At 41.6% G+C, this 14689-nt stretch overlaps 1 protein-coding gene across 1 annotated transcript in view; it reads right to left on the minus strand.

Moving 5' to 3' along the window:
* EPB41L5 (erythrocyte membrane protein band 4.1 like 5) overlaps nt 1-14689 on the minus strand; it is a 146318-nt gene that overhangs the window by 69542 nt on the left and 62087 nt on the right. The window contains exons 16-17 of the mRNA XM_079710313.1: nt 11628-11670; nt 11076-11191 (exon numbers count right to left, since the gene is read on the minus strand). Coding sequence (XP_079566439.1) covers nt 11076-11191; nt 11628-11670 — 159 coding nt within the window. The remainder of the gene's footprint in view (nt 1-11075; nt 11192-11627; nt 11671-14689) is intronic.

Here is a 14689-nt window from a genome sequence, read left to right on the forward strand (position 1 = left end):
GAGGTCTGCAGCTGCTGAACCTGTTTTCAAGAGGAGGAGGTACAGGTTTATTACCGCACCGAGGGAGGCTCAGTCACACTCCCTGGAGAATGCTGTGTTCCAGGCCGGGTATCCCTCCTCCAGGCCAGCGTAAACAGAGTGCTGGCCAGCTGTCAGGGACAACATGGAAAAAGTTCACTCAAGCACCTTCACCTAGAATTAAGGCCACAGCTTGTTCTTAGGAGCACAGGGGCTTAAGTAATCATCTAAAAACAAAGTCTGTGAGAACAATTCCTTCAGGAAAAGCAGAAACACTTGTTTTTCCATTTCAGCATAAATATTAAAATGTATCACTTTAAAAGCCACAGAAATATTCTTTCCTTTCCCAAATTTCTTTTGAAATTTTCTCTTTGCTAATTCACGAATCCTCTGAGGCTAATATTATGATCCTCCCCATGAACGCAAAGAGCTCAAAGCAGCTAGTATACTACAAATTAGCAAAAAAGGTCAAGAGGGAATTCCTTGGCGGTCCAGGGGTTAGGACTCTGCACGTTCACCGCCAAGGGAGCAGGTTCAAACCCTGGTCGGGGAACTAAGATCCTGTAAGCCGTGCGATGAGGCCCCCCCGCCCCCCCAAAAAAGACATAAAGAGTAGATGAACAAGAGAAAAGGTTAAAAAAAAAAAAGAACTGAAGAATGAGATGAAGTTACGTAACACATCTTCCACATGCCTGTGTCCTAGTATCTGTACCACCACAGTACATGTCAGCTGAGCAAGACAAAATTCTCACAATGATTTCATGTGACTAAAGTAAAAGGTAATTTATAGGAAGAGAGGAGGAGAAAGTTTTATGTTCTTGAAAAGGGGGAGCTGAGGAAGAATACCGTACCTAAATTCACACGGTTCATAACATCTAGAAAACATCTGACAAGTCACATTTTATGCATGAGACAGACGCACATGGAGAGAGGGGTTTCCCCACCACAGAAGTATCTTCAAATTCTATCCCTTACATAGAAACATCTCACAGGCAAGCATTCGCAACAATCCTGGAAGCAAGGTATAACTGACAGTGTGGTATAATGTGTATTAAAATATAAGAGGCATGTGGGGGTAGAGATTAAATTAGCGCAAGATGATTTTATTCTTGCAAATCATACAAGTCCTATATACCAAAGATATAAAATAAATTAACGCAATGTGATATTATTTTCAAACCCAATACTCAAAGCCTAACACACAAAAAATCATGGTGTTTCCAAGCAATTAACGATGATTTACAAGTGAAGGGTCTGCTCTGACCAAGGCAGTTAAAGCATCATGGTTCAAACAATGACTACCCCACCATCAGAGCGTGCTGCATTCACGTGGGACAACCATCTTCCCACTTTGCTCAGTTAGCAGCTGTGAGTACACATGGAAGTAAACGGGGTCAAAGCTGAGGATGAGTCTTCTCGTGTCTGTAAAGCCAGAGGCATTCCCACAAAACCCTTCTTCGTCCTGAAACCCCAAAGCACCACAGCCCCCAACTGCTCACCCCTGTCATCTATCTTCCTGTCTGGCAAGATGGAAAGATGAAACACATGACATCAGGACACATGAAAGTTATTAAGCAAGGTTACTAATCAAAATATTTTTTAGCATATCAACCAAGTAAATATGTAAAAATCTAGTAATTAAGAGAAACTTCCATAATTAAGACTCAGCTAATTGTTTTTTTGTTTGTTTGTTTTTTTTTTCGGTACGCGGGCCTCTCACTGTTGTGGCCTCTCCCGTTGCGGAGCACAGGCTCCGGACGTGCAGGCTCAGCGGCCATGGCTCACGGGCCCAGCCGCTCTGCAGCATGTGGGATCCTCCCGGACTGGGGCACGAACCCGTGTCCCCCGCATCAGCAGGCAGACTCCCAACAACTGCACCACCAGGGAAGCCCTCAGCTAATTGTTTTATCCTACGAAATAAGCTGTGTCCCTGTCCTCCACTCAGGAGATACTTCAGTTTTATAACCCTGACATGTTTACACGGCACCTTTACATCCTGGACAATTTTAACAATAAAGAATGACCCAAGTGTTGTAACTAATAACATTTTCTGGGTCAACACTTTAATTAAAAAGCTCTCCCCTTAAAAAATTATTTGAATTATACTGATATTACAATATTTGTATATTGGTAGCTTTTTAACATATAGAGATATACATAACAGGACAAATAAAGTTTTTCTCTGTAAATTCATTTAAAAGTATATCTGTGATTACCCTATCAAGATCAGAAAGGTCAGATTATACTTAGAGATAGGTAAATGCCTTGGAAGTGTTTTTACCATCAAAAGAAGTAATGATCTTAACAGTGCATGTATTTTCGTGTGTGAAAGTGACTAACTTTGCTGTTTCTGTAAGTTTCTCTGTCTATAAAAATGCAGTTGAAACATAACCAACTTAATTCAAGATGTTAAAATTAATTATGTTAAGTTAGCCAAAGCACTGAAGTTGAATCACATGATCCTGGCATTCTAGGCTGATGGCTCCCTCGGATCAAAAGGATAGTAAATAACCAAGTAAGGCGCTTTTGGGGTATATTAGGTCCCTAATCAAGAATGTGTGATCACTGACTCTTTAGGCAGAATAAAATGCAGAGTATAAACAGGTTGGTGATAGTTTATTTAATTTAGGTTGAGCCATCTGTAAGTTCTTCATACCTCTGGAAATAACGTGTATTATCCATCTTGAAAATACCAGTAGCAACAACAAGTATTCCTAATATTTGCTATGAAATCCTGGAGCATAGGAACTTGTATAAGTAGACAAGTTTGATTCTACACCATCCAGGCTTAGCCCTTTGCTCCCCCAACCCTTTACTGCCTTCTTGCCCCATCACCCTTCCAACCCAGTTTCTACCATCAGGAATTTACAAATAAACTATTTTATAACAAGGTTTCAAACAAAGAAAAACTGTGATGTGATTCTCCCATCACTTAAATGTAACAGTATCAATTAACTTAAATTCTAAGTATAGAAATGATCACTTTCCATATAAAAGGAAGAGCTTTACTCTGACAATCCTTCCATATTTCCCAAAGTTGAGATTCTGGTAAGACACATATGTGGCACTGTATCAGCAGTTTGACCTTCAGGCTTCAAGATTAATGTTAAAGTGAGACAAGTGAAACGTTAGGACTTTCTAAGAGACCAGAAAGCTGTGTTGTTAATATGCCTCTGTTACAGAAATAGTAAGATCTTAATCATAGTCATACCCACGAAATCTTTTCTTGAATGGCATAAATCGGAGTTTCTGTGCTTAAAATGTTATGGTTCAAATTCCTTTAAGAAAGAAATCACCAGCGACAACAGTTGACAATTAGAATCTGAGCTATGTAAAGTCTAAAATAATTATGAGGGGTACCATTAGTGGCCATTTGTAAGCACGCTGTGATGATGGACTTGCAGAGGTAGGGAGCTGGACTACTTAAGATGTGTATCTACTCATATTTAGATGCATTAAAGAATAATTATTACTGTGATAAATTCAGATTGAAACCTGCCTATAAATTTCACCCCCTAAATATTACTGACTTCTGCTTACTTACGTCTTCTACTGACAAGCTGTAATGTATCTGCCACCAAGAGCCCAGTAGTAAGGCCCTCTGAAACTTAACCTTTGTCTGGCAGAGATGTGTAAGACTGACCTCTGAGGTGGGCAGGACGGTAAACAGCTTACGTTGCCTATAAGGAAGCTTCATTATCTTGAAGTATATGAATTCTCAGACTATAAAACACCTTCAAAGGACTATATATATAGTTTAAAAGCCTGAAAATTTTGTTAAAAATTTTCAAACTCTAAAAAGACAAAAGAAATGGTTCCCTTACATCATTTCCCATTACATCAGAAATATACTTCCTCCAGTTAATCTGCCCTATGAATTAAACCAAGAGCTTGGACAATTACATTCTGAAGTTCATAAAGGGCCAAAAATAGTAATGTATGCAAAAGGTGAGAGTGATTAAAAGTGGTATGTATGACGTATTACAAGTGATATGGTTTGGGCTTCAGCATTTTATTTTAGAGGTTGTACAAGGCCATATTACGAGGCTGTTCGCAAACCTGGGAAATCTATCAGATGCATGAGATAAAAGAGAAAAGTGAAAAGACAAAAGTAAATACATGTTCCATCTTGTACAACCATTCAGTAGCAATATAACCATTCAGTTCACCATTGGCCATTCAGTTCATCATGCAGAAGTAACCATTCAGACTCCTCTCTCCACATGAGTCACATTCCTGTGATTCCTAGATCTTCTGCTATTTTAAAATACTAGTGTTTATTAAAAAGTAAGTTCTTAATTTAAAATTACATTAATTAAAATTATAGAATCTTAGGCACTTAACTGAAATTAGGGCCTGAGTCACTTCAGAAATATTAAAAATAGTGTATCAGAGCAGTTTTATAAAAATATCAGCAGATGCCGATGCATCAGGCCTCGACATGCTTCCTTCTGTGTGTGATTGCAGTGTCTGATTCTGCTAACCTCCACCTATTGGCACGGCATGGGGTGGGGGTGATAACGGGCAGCTCGTTCATAAACATAAAGCTTCTCCTGAGACTTCTCCCGAGTGATGTGTTAACATGTTAAAATCACGAAAAACCTTTCCAAAATTACGATATACATACCCTTTGCAACACAGAAATATTTGTCATTATCACTGATGGCATACAGCATCTTCAGATCCTTTTCCCTTTCAGAGAAGAGTTCAATTACAGACAACACTACCCAACGAGTGATTCAGTATAAAATAACTTCTCGCAAATCTGCCTAATGTGATCAATCCTCTATAAACTCTAGAAAATGTACACCATCAACTTGCACAACAGAGTCCCAAGGCCTGAGAGGCTCAACACTCATATGTCAGTCATGGCTGCAGGGCCAGGAAAATGAGCGTCCTGCTGGACTCCCACACTCTTCACACTGTGCTCATGGACAAAGTCAGGGTAGTTTCTGAGTGCAGGCTGGGGTGCGGACAAGGCCCTTGTGTCCCACTGGCTTTCACCACGTTGACAGCGTCACCGGCAGCCGGGAGCCTGGATGGTTGGGTGGGAGGGGAGCACAGTTAGTGAGAAGCAGGAAGAGGTGTGAGAGGTAAAAAAGAAGCAGGCTGTGTGACCAGCATGCACTGCTGCTACAAGGACGCATCGGTGCAGTGAGACGCTCAAGGACGACAAAGGGGAAAATCCACAAAGTCACGCGTCAACACGGAGACACGAATAAGCCATCAGAGTCAGTTAGGTGAGTGAAATAAAGAGGGTCTCTCACAGACAGCAAGACGCTCTGCATCTTCCCTGATGGTGCTATCAAAATCAAAGGCAGAAATGCTGTCTGAGGTTCTAAAGACAAGAAAAAATACTTACTATCTACTTAATTCAAGTATTTGAAAGGACAATTCTACATTAGGACAAAGCCAGATAGAGAAAATGGCAACTGTGAAAAGTTATTTCCCTGATCAACTGTCACAAAACTGAAATCCAGGAAACAAAATTCAGAAAGAGCATTAAAAAAAAAATCTCCCCTCACAGAGGCCATGTAATTTGACATCAATGTTTCCAATTAACAATGGAGAAACATTGTTCCTTCCATAATGAATGAAATTCAACAGGTACAGATAATGTGATGAGGTTAAGCCCCTCCAGGAGAGTTTAGTGAGCATCTTAGATACCTTTTCTCACAGCTATAAACAGGCCTATTGAAGTAAGAGAGTGAAACATGCACACAAGCAGTTTCTGGTTAGAAATCATCAGAGTCCTCCAGTAGAAAGAAAATATTTGCCAAGGTTTTGTGACGTGACAAAAAGGGCAGCACATATTTCAGATAACTAAAAAGGAAAAAAAATCACCCCAATTATAAAAATGTCTAAGAATAGACATTCTCTTCAACCAAAACATGAATCTTCACCTTTTTTCCTTAAGGAAACTGAAAATAAATTAGCTAAAAGGTTTTCAGAACAAACTTGGAAGCTTTTTTTTTTTTTGTACAATAAAATTATCATCTTTCCTTCAACTGAAATACAAGCTATTCATCAGATCTAACCCATAAAACTCACAACCTTCAATATAGGGTCTCTCAAAATTTAGAAAGTTAAATTAGGTTTATGCTCTCCCCTACATATGCAAGATTTTCCAAATAGTATTCAGTTTTTGTTTATAAATAGTTTATAGATTTAAAATACATTAATTCTCAAAAGATAGTTTAAAATATTGGATAATTCTAGGTTACTGACATACCAAATCATTCACTGAAATAATGGTGTCATTTAGAAGATGGCAAGAAAAAGCTAAAGAACCGAACAGGGAGTAGGTTTAGACTAAACTGGTTAAAAGTTATCTGCCAGAAATAGAATTGTCCACTATTCTGCCCAACTGTCCAAACCTAGGGAGCTTTTCCAAATTTTATTAATGTACCACTTTCTAAAGGAGGACTGTTATATATATTCATGTGGAAGTATTAATAAGAATCAAAGCATGCAGAAACAAAGACTGAAACGCAGAATGCATGTTAGGTTAAGGCTGGGGAACCCATCAGTTCTGAGACAGGCCAGCTCCATACTCAGTCCCATGCCTGCTGCCACACACTGAGGCTCCCTGGGCCTGAGGGTCACCATTTTGCTCCATTTCCACAAAGGAGGCCTCAGTACAATGACATAAAGAAGGACATACAGCTCCAAATTTTTCATTTTTCTTGAAATTCAATACTCTTAGATTCAGCATTCTCTCTTTACATAGGCTGCATCAAAGGAACTGAGTAATGCTTAAATATGTACCAATTAAAACTGGAAAACTATAAAGATTTACTGTCATAATACAGATGCAAACAAACCAGACTCTCATTCCATATTAATCTAAGAGGTAAGCCCATATTAAATGAGCTCTTTTTTAGTTGAAGTTTCAGCACTATGTCTCCTTGCCAATAAGACTTGGTGGTAACATTACTGGAGCTGCATCCTCAGTAGAAACTGAAAACACTGCTCTTAATGGCTTAAAAAAATAAAGACTAAAATGTGACATTCAGAACCCTCACTGTTTATACTTTAAGCATGTGTCCACATGCACACACACACACACACACTACCCCCACCACACTCTCAAGGAGAAAGGGAAAAAAGAGGATAACGGAAAACGGGAGGGGAGGGAAAAAAGAGGATAACGGGGGGAGGGAAAAAAGAGGATAACAGGGGGAGGGAAATAAGAGGAAAACGGGGGGAGGGAAAAAGAGGAAAACGGGGGGAGGGAAAAAAGAGGAAAACGGGGGAGGGAAAAAAGAGGAAAACGGGGGGAGGGAAAAAAGAGGAAAACGGGGGGAGGGAAAAAAGAGGAAAACGGGGGGAGGGAAAAAAGAGGAAAACGGGGGGAGGGAAAAAAGAGGAAAACGGGGGGAGGGAAAAAAGAGGAAAACGGGGGGAGGGAAAAAAGAGGAAAACGGGGGGAGGGAAAAAAGAGGATAACAGGGGGAGGGAAAAAAGAGGAAAACGGGGGGAGGGAAAAAAGAGGAAAACGGGGGGAGGGAAAAAAGAGGAAAACGGGGGAGGGAAAAAAGAGGATAATGGGGGAGGGAAATAAGAGGAAAACGGGGGGAGGGAAAAAAGAGGAAAACGGGGGGAGGGAAAAAAGAGGAAAACGGGGGGAGGGAAAAAAGAGGAAAACGGGGGAGGGAAAAAAGAGGATAATGGGGGAGGGAAAAAAGAGGAAAACGGGGGGAGGGAAAAAAGAGGAAAACGGGGGAGGGAAAAAAGAGGAAAACGGGGGAGGGAAAAAAGAGGAAAACGGGGGAGGGAAAAAAGAGGAAAACGGGGGAGGGAAAAAAGAGGAAAACGGGGGAGGGAAAAAAGAGGAAAACGGGGGAGGGAAAAAAGAGGAAAACGGGGGAGGGAAAAAAGAGGAAAACGGGGGAGGGAAAAAAGAGGAAAACGGGGGGAGGGAAAAAAGAGGAAAACGGGGGGAGGGGAAAAAGAGGAAAACGGGGGGAGGGAAAAAAGAGGAAAACGGGGGGAGGGAAAAAAGAGGAAAACGGGGGGAGGGAAAAAAGAGGAAAACGGGGGGAGGGAAAAAAGAGGAAAACGGGGGGAGGGAAAAAAGAGGAAAACGGGGGGAGGGAAAAAAGAGGAAAACGGGGGGAGGGAAAAAAGAGGAAAACGGGGGAGGGAAAAAAGAGGAAAACGGGGGGAGGGAAAAAAGAGGAAAACGGGGGAGGGAAAAAAGAGGAAAACGGGGGAGGGAAAAAAGAGGATAACGGGGGGAGGGAAAAAAGAGGAAAACGGGGGGAGGGAAAAAAGAGGATAACGGGGGGAGGGAAAAAAGAGGAAAACGGGGGGAGGGAAAAAAGAGGAAAACGGGGGAGGGAAAAAAGAGGATAACAGGGGGAGGGAAAAAAGAGGAAAACGGGGGAGGGAAAAAAGAGGATAATGGGGGAGGGAAATAAGAGGAAAACGGGGGGAGGGAAAAAAGAGGAAAACGGGGGAGGGAAAAAAGAGGAAAACGGGGGGAGGGAAAAAAGAGGAAAACGGGGGAGGGAAAAAAGAGGAAAACGGGGGAGGGAAAAAAGAGGATAACGGGGGGAGGGAAAAAAGAGGAAAACGGGGGGAGGGAAAAAAGAGGAAAACGGGGGGAGGGAAAAAAGAGGAAAACGGGGGAGGGAAAAAAGAGGAAAACGGGGGGAGGGAAAAAAGAGGAAAACGGGGGGAGGGAAAAAAGAGGAAAACGGGGGGAGGGAAAAAAGAGGAAAACGGGGGGAGGGAAAAAAGAGGAAAACGGGGGAGGGAAAAAAGAGGAAAACGGGGGGAGGGAAAAAAGAGGAAAACGGGGGAGGGAAAAAAGAGGAAAACGGGGGAGGGAAAAAAGAGGATAACGGGGGGAGGGAAAAAAGAGGAAAACGGGGGGAGGGAAAAAAGAGGATAACGGGGGGAGGGAAAAAAGAGGAAAACGGGGGGAGGGAAAAAAGAGGAAAACGGGGGAGGGAAAAAAGAGGATAACAGGGGGAGGGAAAAAAGAGGAAAACGGGGGAGGGAAAAAAGAGGATAATGGGGGAGGGAAATAAGAGGAAAACGGGGGGAGGGAAAAAAGAGGAAAACGGGGGAGGGAAAAAAGAGGAAAACGGGGGGAGGGAAAAAAGAGGAAAACGGGGGAGGGAAAAAAGAGGAAAACGGGGGAGGGAAAAAAGAGGATAACGGGGGGAGGGAAAAAAGAGGAAAACGGGGGGAGGGAAAAAAGAGGAAAACGGGGGGAGGGAAAAAAGAGGAAAACGGGGGGAGGGAAAAAAGAGGAAAACGGGGGAGGGAAAAAAGAGGATAATGGGGGAGGGAAATAAGAGGAAAACGGGGGGAGGGAAAAAAGAGGAAAACGGGGGAGGGAAAAAAGAGGAAAACGGGGGAGGGAAAAAAGAGGAAAACGGGGGAGGGAAAAAAGAGGATAACGGGGGGAGGGAAAAAAGAGGAAAACGGGGGGAGGGAAAAAAGAGGATAACGGGGGGAGGGAAAAAAGAGGAAAACGGGGGGAGGGAAAAAAGAGGAAAACGGGGGAGGGAAAAAAGAGGATAACAGGGGGAGGGAAAAAAGAGGAAAACGGGGGAGGGAAAAAAGAGGATAATGGGGGAGGGAAATAAGAGGAAAACGGGGGGAGGGAAAAAAGAGGAAAACGGGGGAGGGAAAAAAGAGGAAAACGGGGGGAGGGAAAAAAGAGGAAAACGGGGGAGGGAAAAAAGAGGAAAACGGGGGAGGGAAAAAAGAGGATAACGGGGGGAGGGAAAAAAGAGGAAAACGGGGGGAGGGAAAAAAGAGGAAAACGGGGGGAGGGAAAAAAGAGGAAAACGGGGGGAGGGAAAAAAGAGGAAAACGGGGGAGGGAAAAAAGAGGATAATGGGGGAGGGAAATAAGAGGAAAACGGGGGGAGGGAAAAAAGAGGAAAACGGGGGAGGGAAAAAAGAGGAAAACGGGGGGAGGGAAAAAAGAGGATAATGGGGGAGGGAAAAAAGAGGAAAACGGGGGAGGGAAAAAAGAGGAAAACGGGGGAGGGAAAAAAGAGGATAACGGAAAACACGGTGGGGTGAGGGATAAAAGAGGAAAACAGAAAACACAGGGGGGTGGAATCCCCTCTATCTTTGAAACTAATCAAGTTATTTGGAACTGAAGTAAAAATATGCCCAATCATCAAAAGCAAAGCACCTTGCAGTTAGTTAAGCCAAAATAACAGTGAAAAACAATTACGTAGCAAAGACTGAAAATAATCACCAACCACTGTTGACCCACCACCATGAAGGAAGAGCTGGTTGCACAGAAAGCTGACCCAAACCTTGAGATCACCACAGAAACTCATTAGATTTCAGGTACTACACAAACTAAGAGCAAGAGAAAAAGAAAAAAATCCTATGAATTATCAAAGTTCATTTCATAAACAGACACAAAACTTGAACAGATGATGCAACCGACATGACCATTCAATCAAATAATTCCCCAGCAGCCCCCAAGCCACATACATTCATTTGGGAAACGATGAACCCCATTGATTAACCCCAATAAGCCACAAAGTATCCATATTTGTGCACTTACTATTAGTCTAAACAAAGACCCTGGGAATCTAAACAAATGAAGTATCTTCTCTGTCTTTAGATTATTTCTCCACCCCACCCCCCCAAATGGAGTATTTTGTGCTTCACTGGACTATAATCACGTTTCTGTTTTGGCTTTATCTTCAGTCTTTGATGAAGAAGACACACCCAAAGCAGTAGCATCGTGTAAGAATACACTACCCTTAGGGATCTGGGAGAAGGTCCTACCGACTAGCACTGAAATCCTTTCCAGCAGAGAAGCACCGCCACTCCCAGCTCATGCTAACCGGAGTTGGGAGGCTGTCTGATGTGCCTCGTTTAGACGCCTGTCTCCCTGCTTCATGCACAGCCTTACTTATTCCAACGTGACAGCTCAATAACGTGCTTCTTTTCAGCTTACAAATATGAATAATTTGCTTGCAATCATATTTAAAGCACTCTACGAGTATGGCCGGGGATTCAAAACGCCCTTGGGCAAGCAGTGCTTTATTTTGGCTCAATGAGTGAACAAACCATTTCTTGTCATGCTGGTCTGCTCCAGGACTCCTTGGAAGATTCTCAACTTGCACGAGCACAGGACCAGAGGGAACGGAAGGAATCACAGGCACAGTGGATCTCACACCCCAAGCCTTTGGACACAAATTATAAATATCATCTATTTTGCCTAGATAAAAGATCTCTTCACCACTAAATGGAACATTAAAATGGAATACTATCTACATAGTGAACAGATATAATAGTAAACAGAGCAAAAAACAAATGCTTGAATGTTATATACCATCCTTGGGATAGATAATAATCTAAGTGAATATTAGTATTTTATTTATTTTACAGGATTTACAGGGACAGAAAATGTTTCATTATAACGTTATACCTGTTCTATTGTAACATCTTAGAGAATAAAATAACAAGTCACACATTACTGAGCTATTTTACAGATAAGAAAACGAAAATGCACAAAACTCCCCCGAGATTATACCACTAAGAAAATTCAACTAATAATACTATTGTTTGTCATAATTAACTACAGTGTTCCAGTGCTTTAGAAGCTCAATATGGTCTTACCTGTTGGGAGCCAATACTCTGAGCTGAAACATTATTGTGAACACTGTAATGGGGGAAAAAAATAAAGAAAAAATTACCGTGGGTACCTAAAACTAAGAATGTAACATGTCCAGAAAACATCTGCTTTTACAGGCAAATACTTGCTTTTCTGCTCATTTGCTATTTCCATATACCTATATTCTACTTGTGCTTTAGATATATACTTCACTACTAATCTTGTTTATTCATTGGACAACATCTGTCAAAGACGATAAAATAAAACCAGCAGCACAAATGATCCCTTAAATTCAAGGCATTCAGCACAAACACCCACATAACCTTATCCATCACTTCTTTTATATATTCCTACCCTCTCAAGATTTTCTGGTGTCAGCAGTAGCTTAGCATTTTATAACTCAAAAGGCCTTAGTATAAGCTTAACGTTAGAAACTTCTCTGTATACCCTTCTCCTGCAAATGATTTAAAATATGTTTAAAAAATTTTAGTTTAGGCTGCACTCATTCCTCTCCCACTCCCGCAAAAAAGCACTTAAAAAACTCAACATATAATGCAACAAAATAAATAGAAACAAACCTCAGAACAGCTAAAAAAAAAAAAAACAAATATTCAATGAAATAAGAACTCAAAGATGAGATACTAAAACAACAGAATAAGGCAAATAAAAGAGTTTACTGACTTCAGACCTTCTAACATAAGCATAACTAGTATCCTGAGGTAAAAAATTCAACTAAGGTAACTGAAAATATATTCAGTGTTATAAAAAAATTCCTTGACAGTGAGAAAATAATCTACAGATTTAGCGAGAACACTGTGTTCCAGGGAGATGAGACAGAATTAAATACATTCAATTCCTTATTGTTATATTACTGACCTTCAACGATAAGGAAAGAATACTTCAGGTACCCTAAGGAGATTTAAAAGCACATCATTGCCAGCATCAGGTTGGCACAGACTTCTCCATGGCAACACTCAAAGAACACTATACCCTGACAAGACGTCATTCTAGTAAAAGGAAATGGGCAAAGCTTCACAAACACAAAACAAACTGTGAATACAGGATCCAGGAGCCTTTCTTAGGGGAGTGAGAACAAAACAAAAGTATCTGATGATGAAAGACAACCAATTAAGAAAGAACTCAAGAATGAAGAGGCCTCGCTAAAAGGCTGGGTGAGAAGGAATAACCCATTCTCCACCCCGTTTTCTGTTAACCACATCTCTGTTGCGAGTTAAGTCACCAGAATTTGCACCTCCACCACCTGGGTTCTAATTCAAACCACGCCACTAGCTCTGCTCTCTGAACCGCAGTCTCCTCACTCGCATGGGACTACTAGGGGATCGAATAAATGTTAGCAAAGCACGAAGAACAATGACGAATAAAACCAACCAACAATGAAATCTTTAAGAAAACATCCTGGGCTTCCCTGGTGGCGCAGTGGTTGAGAATCTACCTGCCAATGCAGGGGACACGGGTTCGAGCCCTGGTCTGGGAGGATCCCGCATGCAGCGGAGCGACTAGGCCTGTGAGCCACAACTACTGAGCCTGCGCGTCTGGAGCCTGTGCTCCGCAACAAGAGAGGCCGCTACAGTGAGAGGCCCGCGCACCGCGATGAAGAGTGGCCCTCACTTGCCACAACTAGAGAAAGCCCTCGCACAGAAACGAAGACCCAACACAGCAAAAACTTAATTAATTAATAAATAAACTCCTACCCCCAACATCTTCTTAAAAAAAAAAAAAAGAAAAAAAAGAAAACATCCTGTTTAGCGTATATCTGTTGCCAAGGCTGGTGTAAAGAACATACCTATCCGGCACAACTTCTTTTACTAAACTTGTTGTTCTTCCCAGGATACACTGTGCTGTATTAAGTAACTCATAACCCCACATTAATGAAACCTCCTCCAAGCTGCTTTGTACAGAAATGAGACTCATTACGCTATGGCCCCCGGGGTTACGCTCTGAAGCTTCTCCTTGAACTGGGAATAAGTCCAGTAGGTGATAAGTAAAAGATGAAGAATAACATGAGAAAAAAGCGCTGATGTAAGTGATGACCACCGGATTCTAGCTCCCTGTTTTAAAACAATTTGAAATGCAGGAAGCACTATTTTCTCCTAAGTACACTTATTCTTTCACTTCCACTAATCCGAAGGGAACAAGTACTTCCCGTTACTGACCAATCCAAGCTTCCCTTCTGGACTGTCTGCAATAACGGACCCACTTTGCCCCTGCCCCCCTATGCATCATCTCCTCCACCATTTCTTTTCCTCTCTCTTCTGTCTTCAAGACTGTCCACTAAGCCTGTAAAAGAAGTACTAGTAAGTGAAAAGTGAACTGTCCTTTAAAATGTCACCTTTCTTTTTTTTTAAGTTTTTAATTTTATTTTTTTTCTGCTTTATAACAAATTTAATCAGTTATACATATACATATGTTCCCATATCCCCTCCCTTTTGCATCTCCCTCCCACCCTCCCTATCCCACCCCTCTAGGTAGGTGGTCACAAAGCACCTAGCTGATCTCCCTGTGCTATGCGGCGCCTTCCCACTAGCTATCTACCTTACGTTTGGTAGTGTATATATGTCCATGCCTCTCTTTCGCTTTGTCACAGCTTACCCTTCCCCCTCCCCATATCCTCAAGCCCATTCTCTAGTAGGTCTGTGTCTTTATTCCTGTCTTACCCCTATGTTCTTCATGACATTTTTTTTTCTTAAATTCCATATATATGTGTCAGCATACAGTATTTGTCTTTCTCTTTCTGACTTACTTCACTCTGTATGACAGACTCTAGGTCCATCCACCTCATTACAAATAGCTCAATTTCGTTTCTTTTTATGGCTGAGTAATATTCCATTGTATATATGTGCCACATCTTCTTTATCCATTCATCCGATGATGGACACTTAGGTTGTTTCCATCTCCGGACTATTGTAAATAGGGCTGCTATGAACAAAATGTCACCTCTTTCTAAGATACTTTATGTTAGTCAAGACTCACAGGGAGTAGTTAGAAAGAAATGAAAGAGTACGAGGAAAACTAACATCAGCCAATTAAAAAACCTGTTATTCAAGTA

This window comes from Hyperoodon ampullatus, assembly GCF_949752795.1.
Source record: "Hyperoodon ampullatus genome assembly, chromosome: 8".
Classification (NCBI taxonomy): Eukaryota; Metazoa; Chordata; class Mammalia; order Artiodactyla; family Ziphiidae; genus Hyperoodon; species Hyperoodon ampullatus.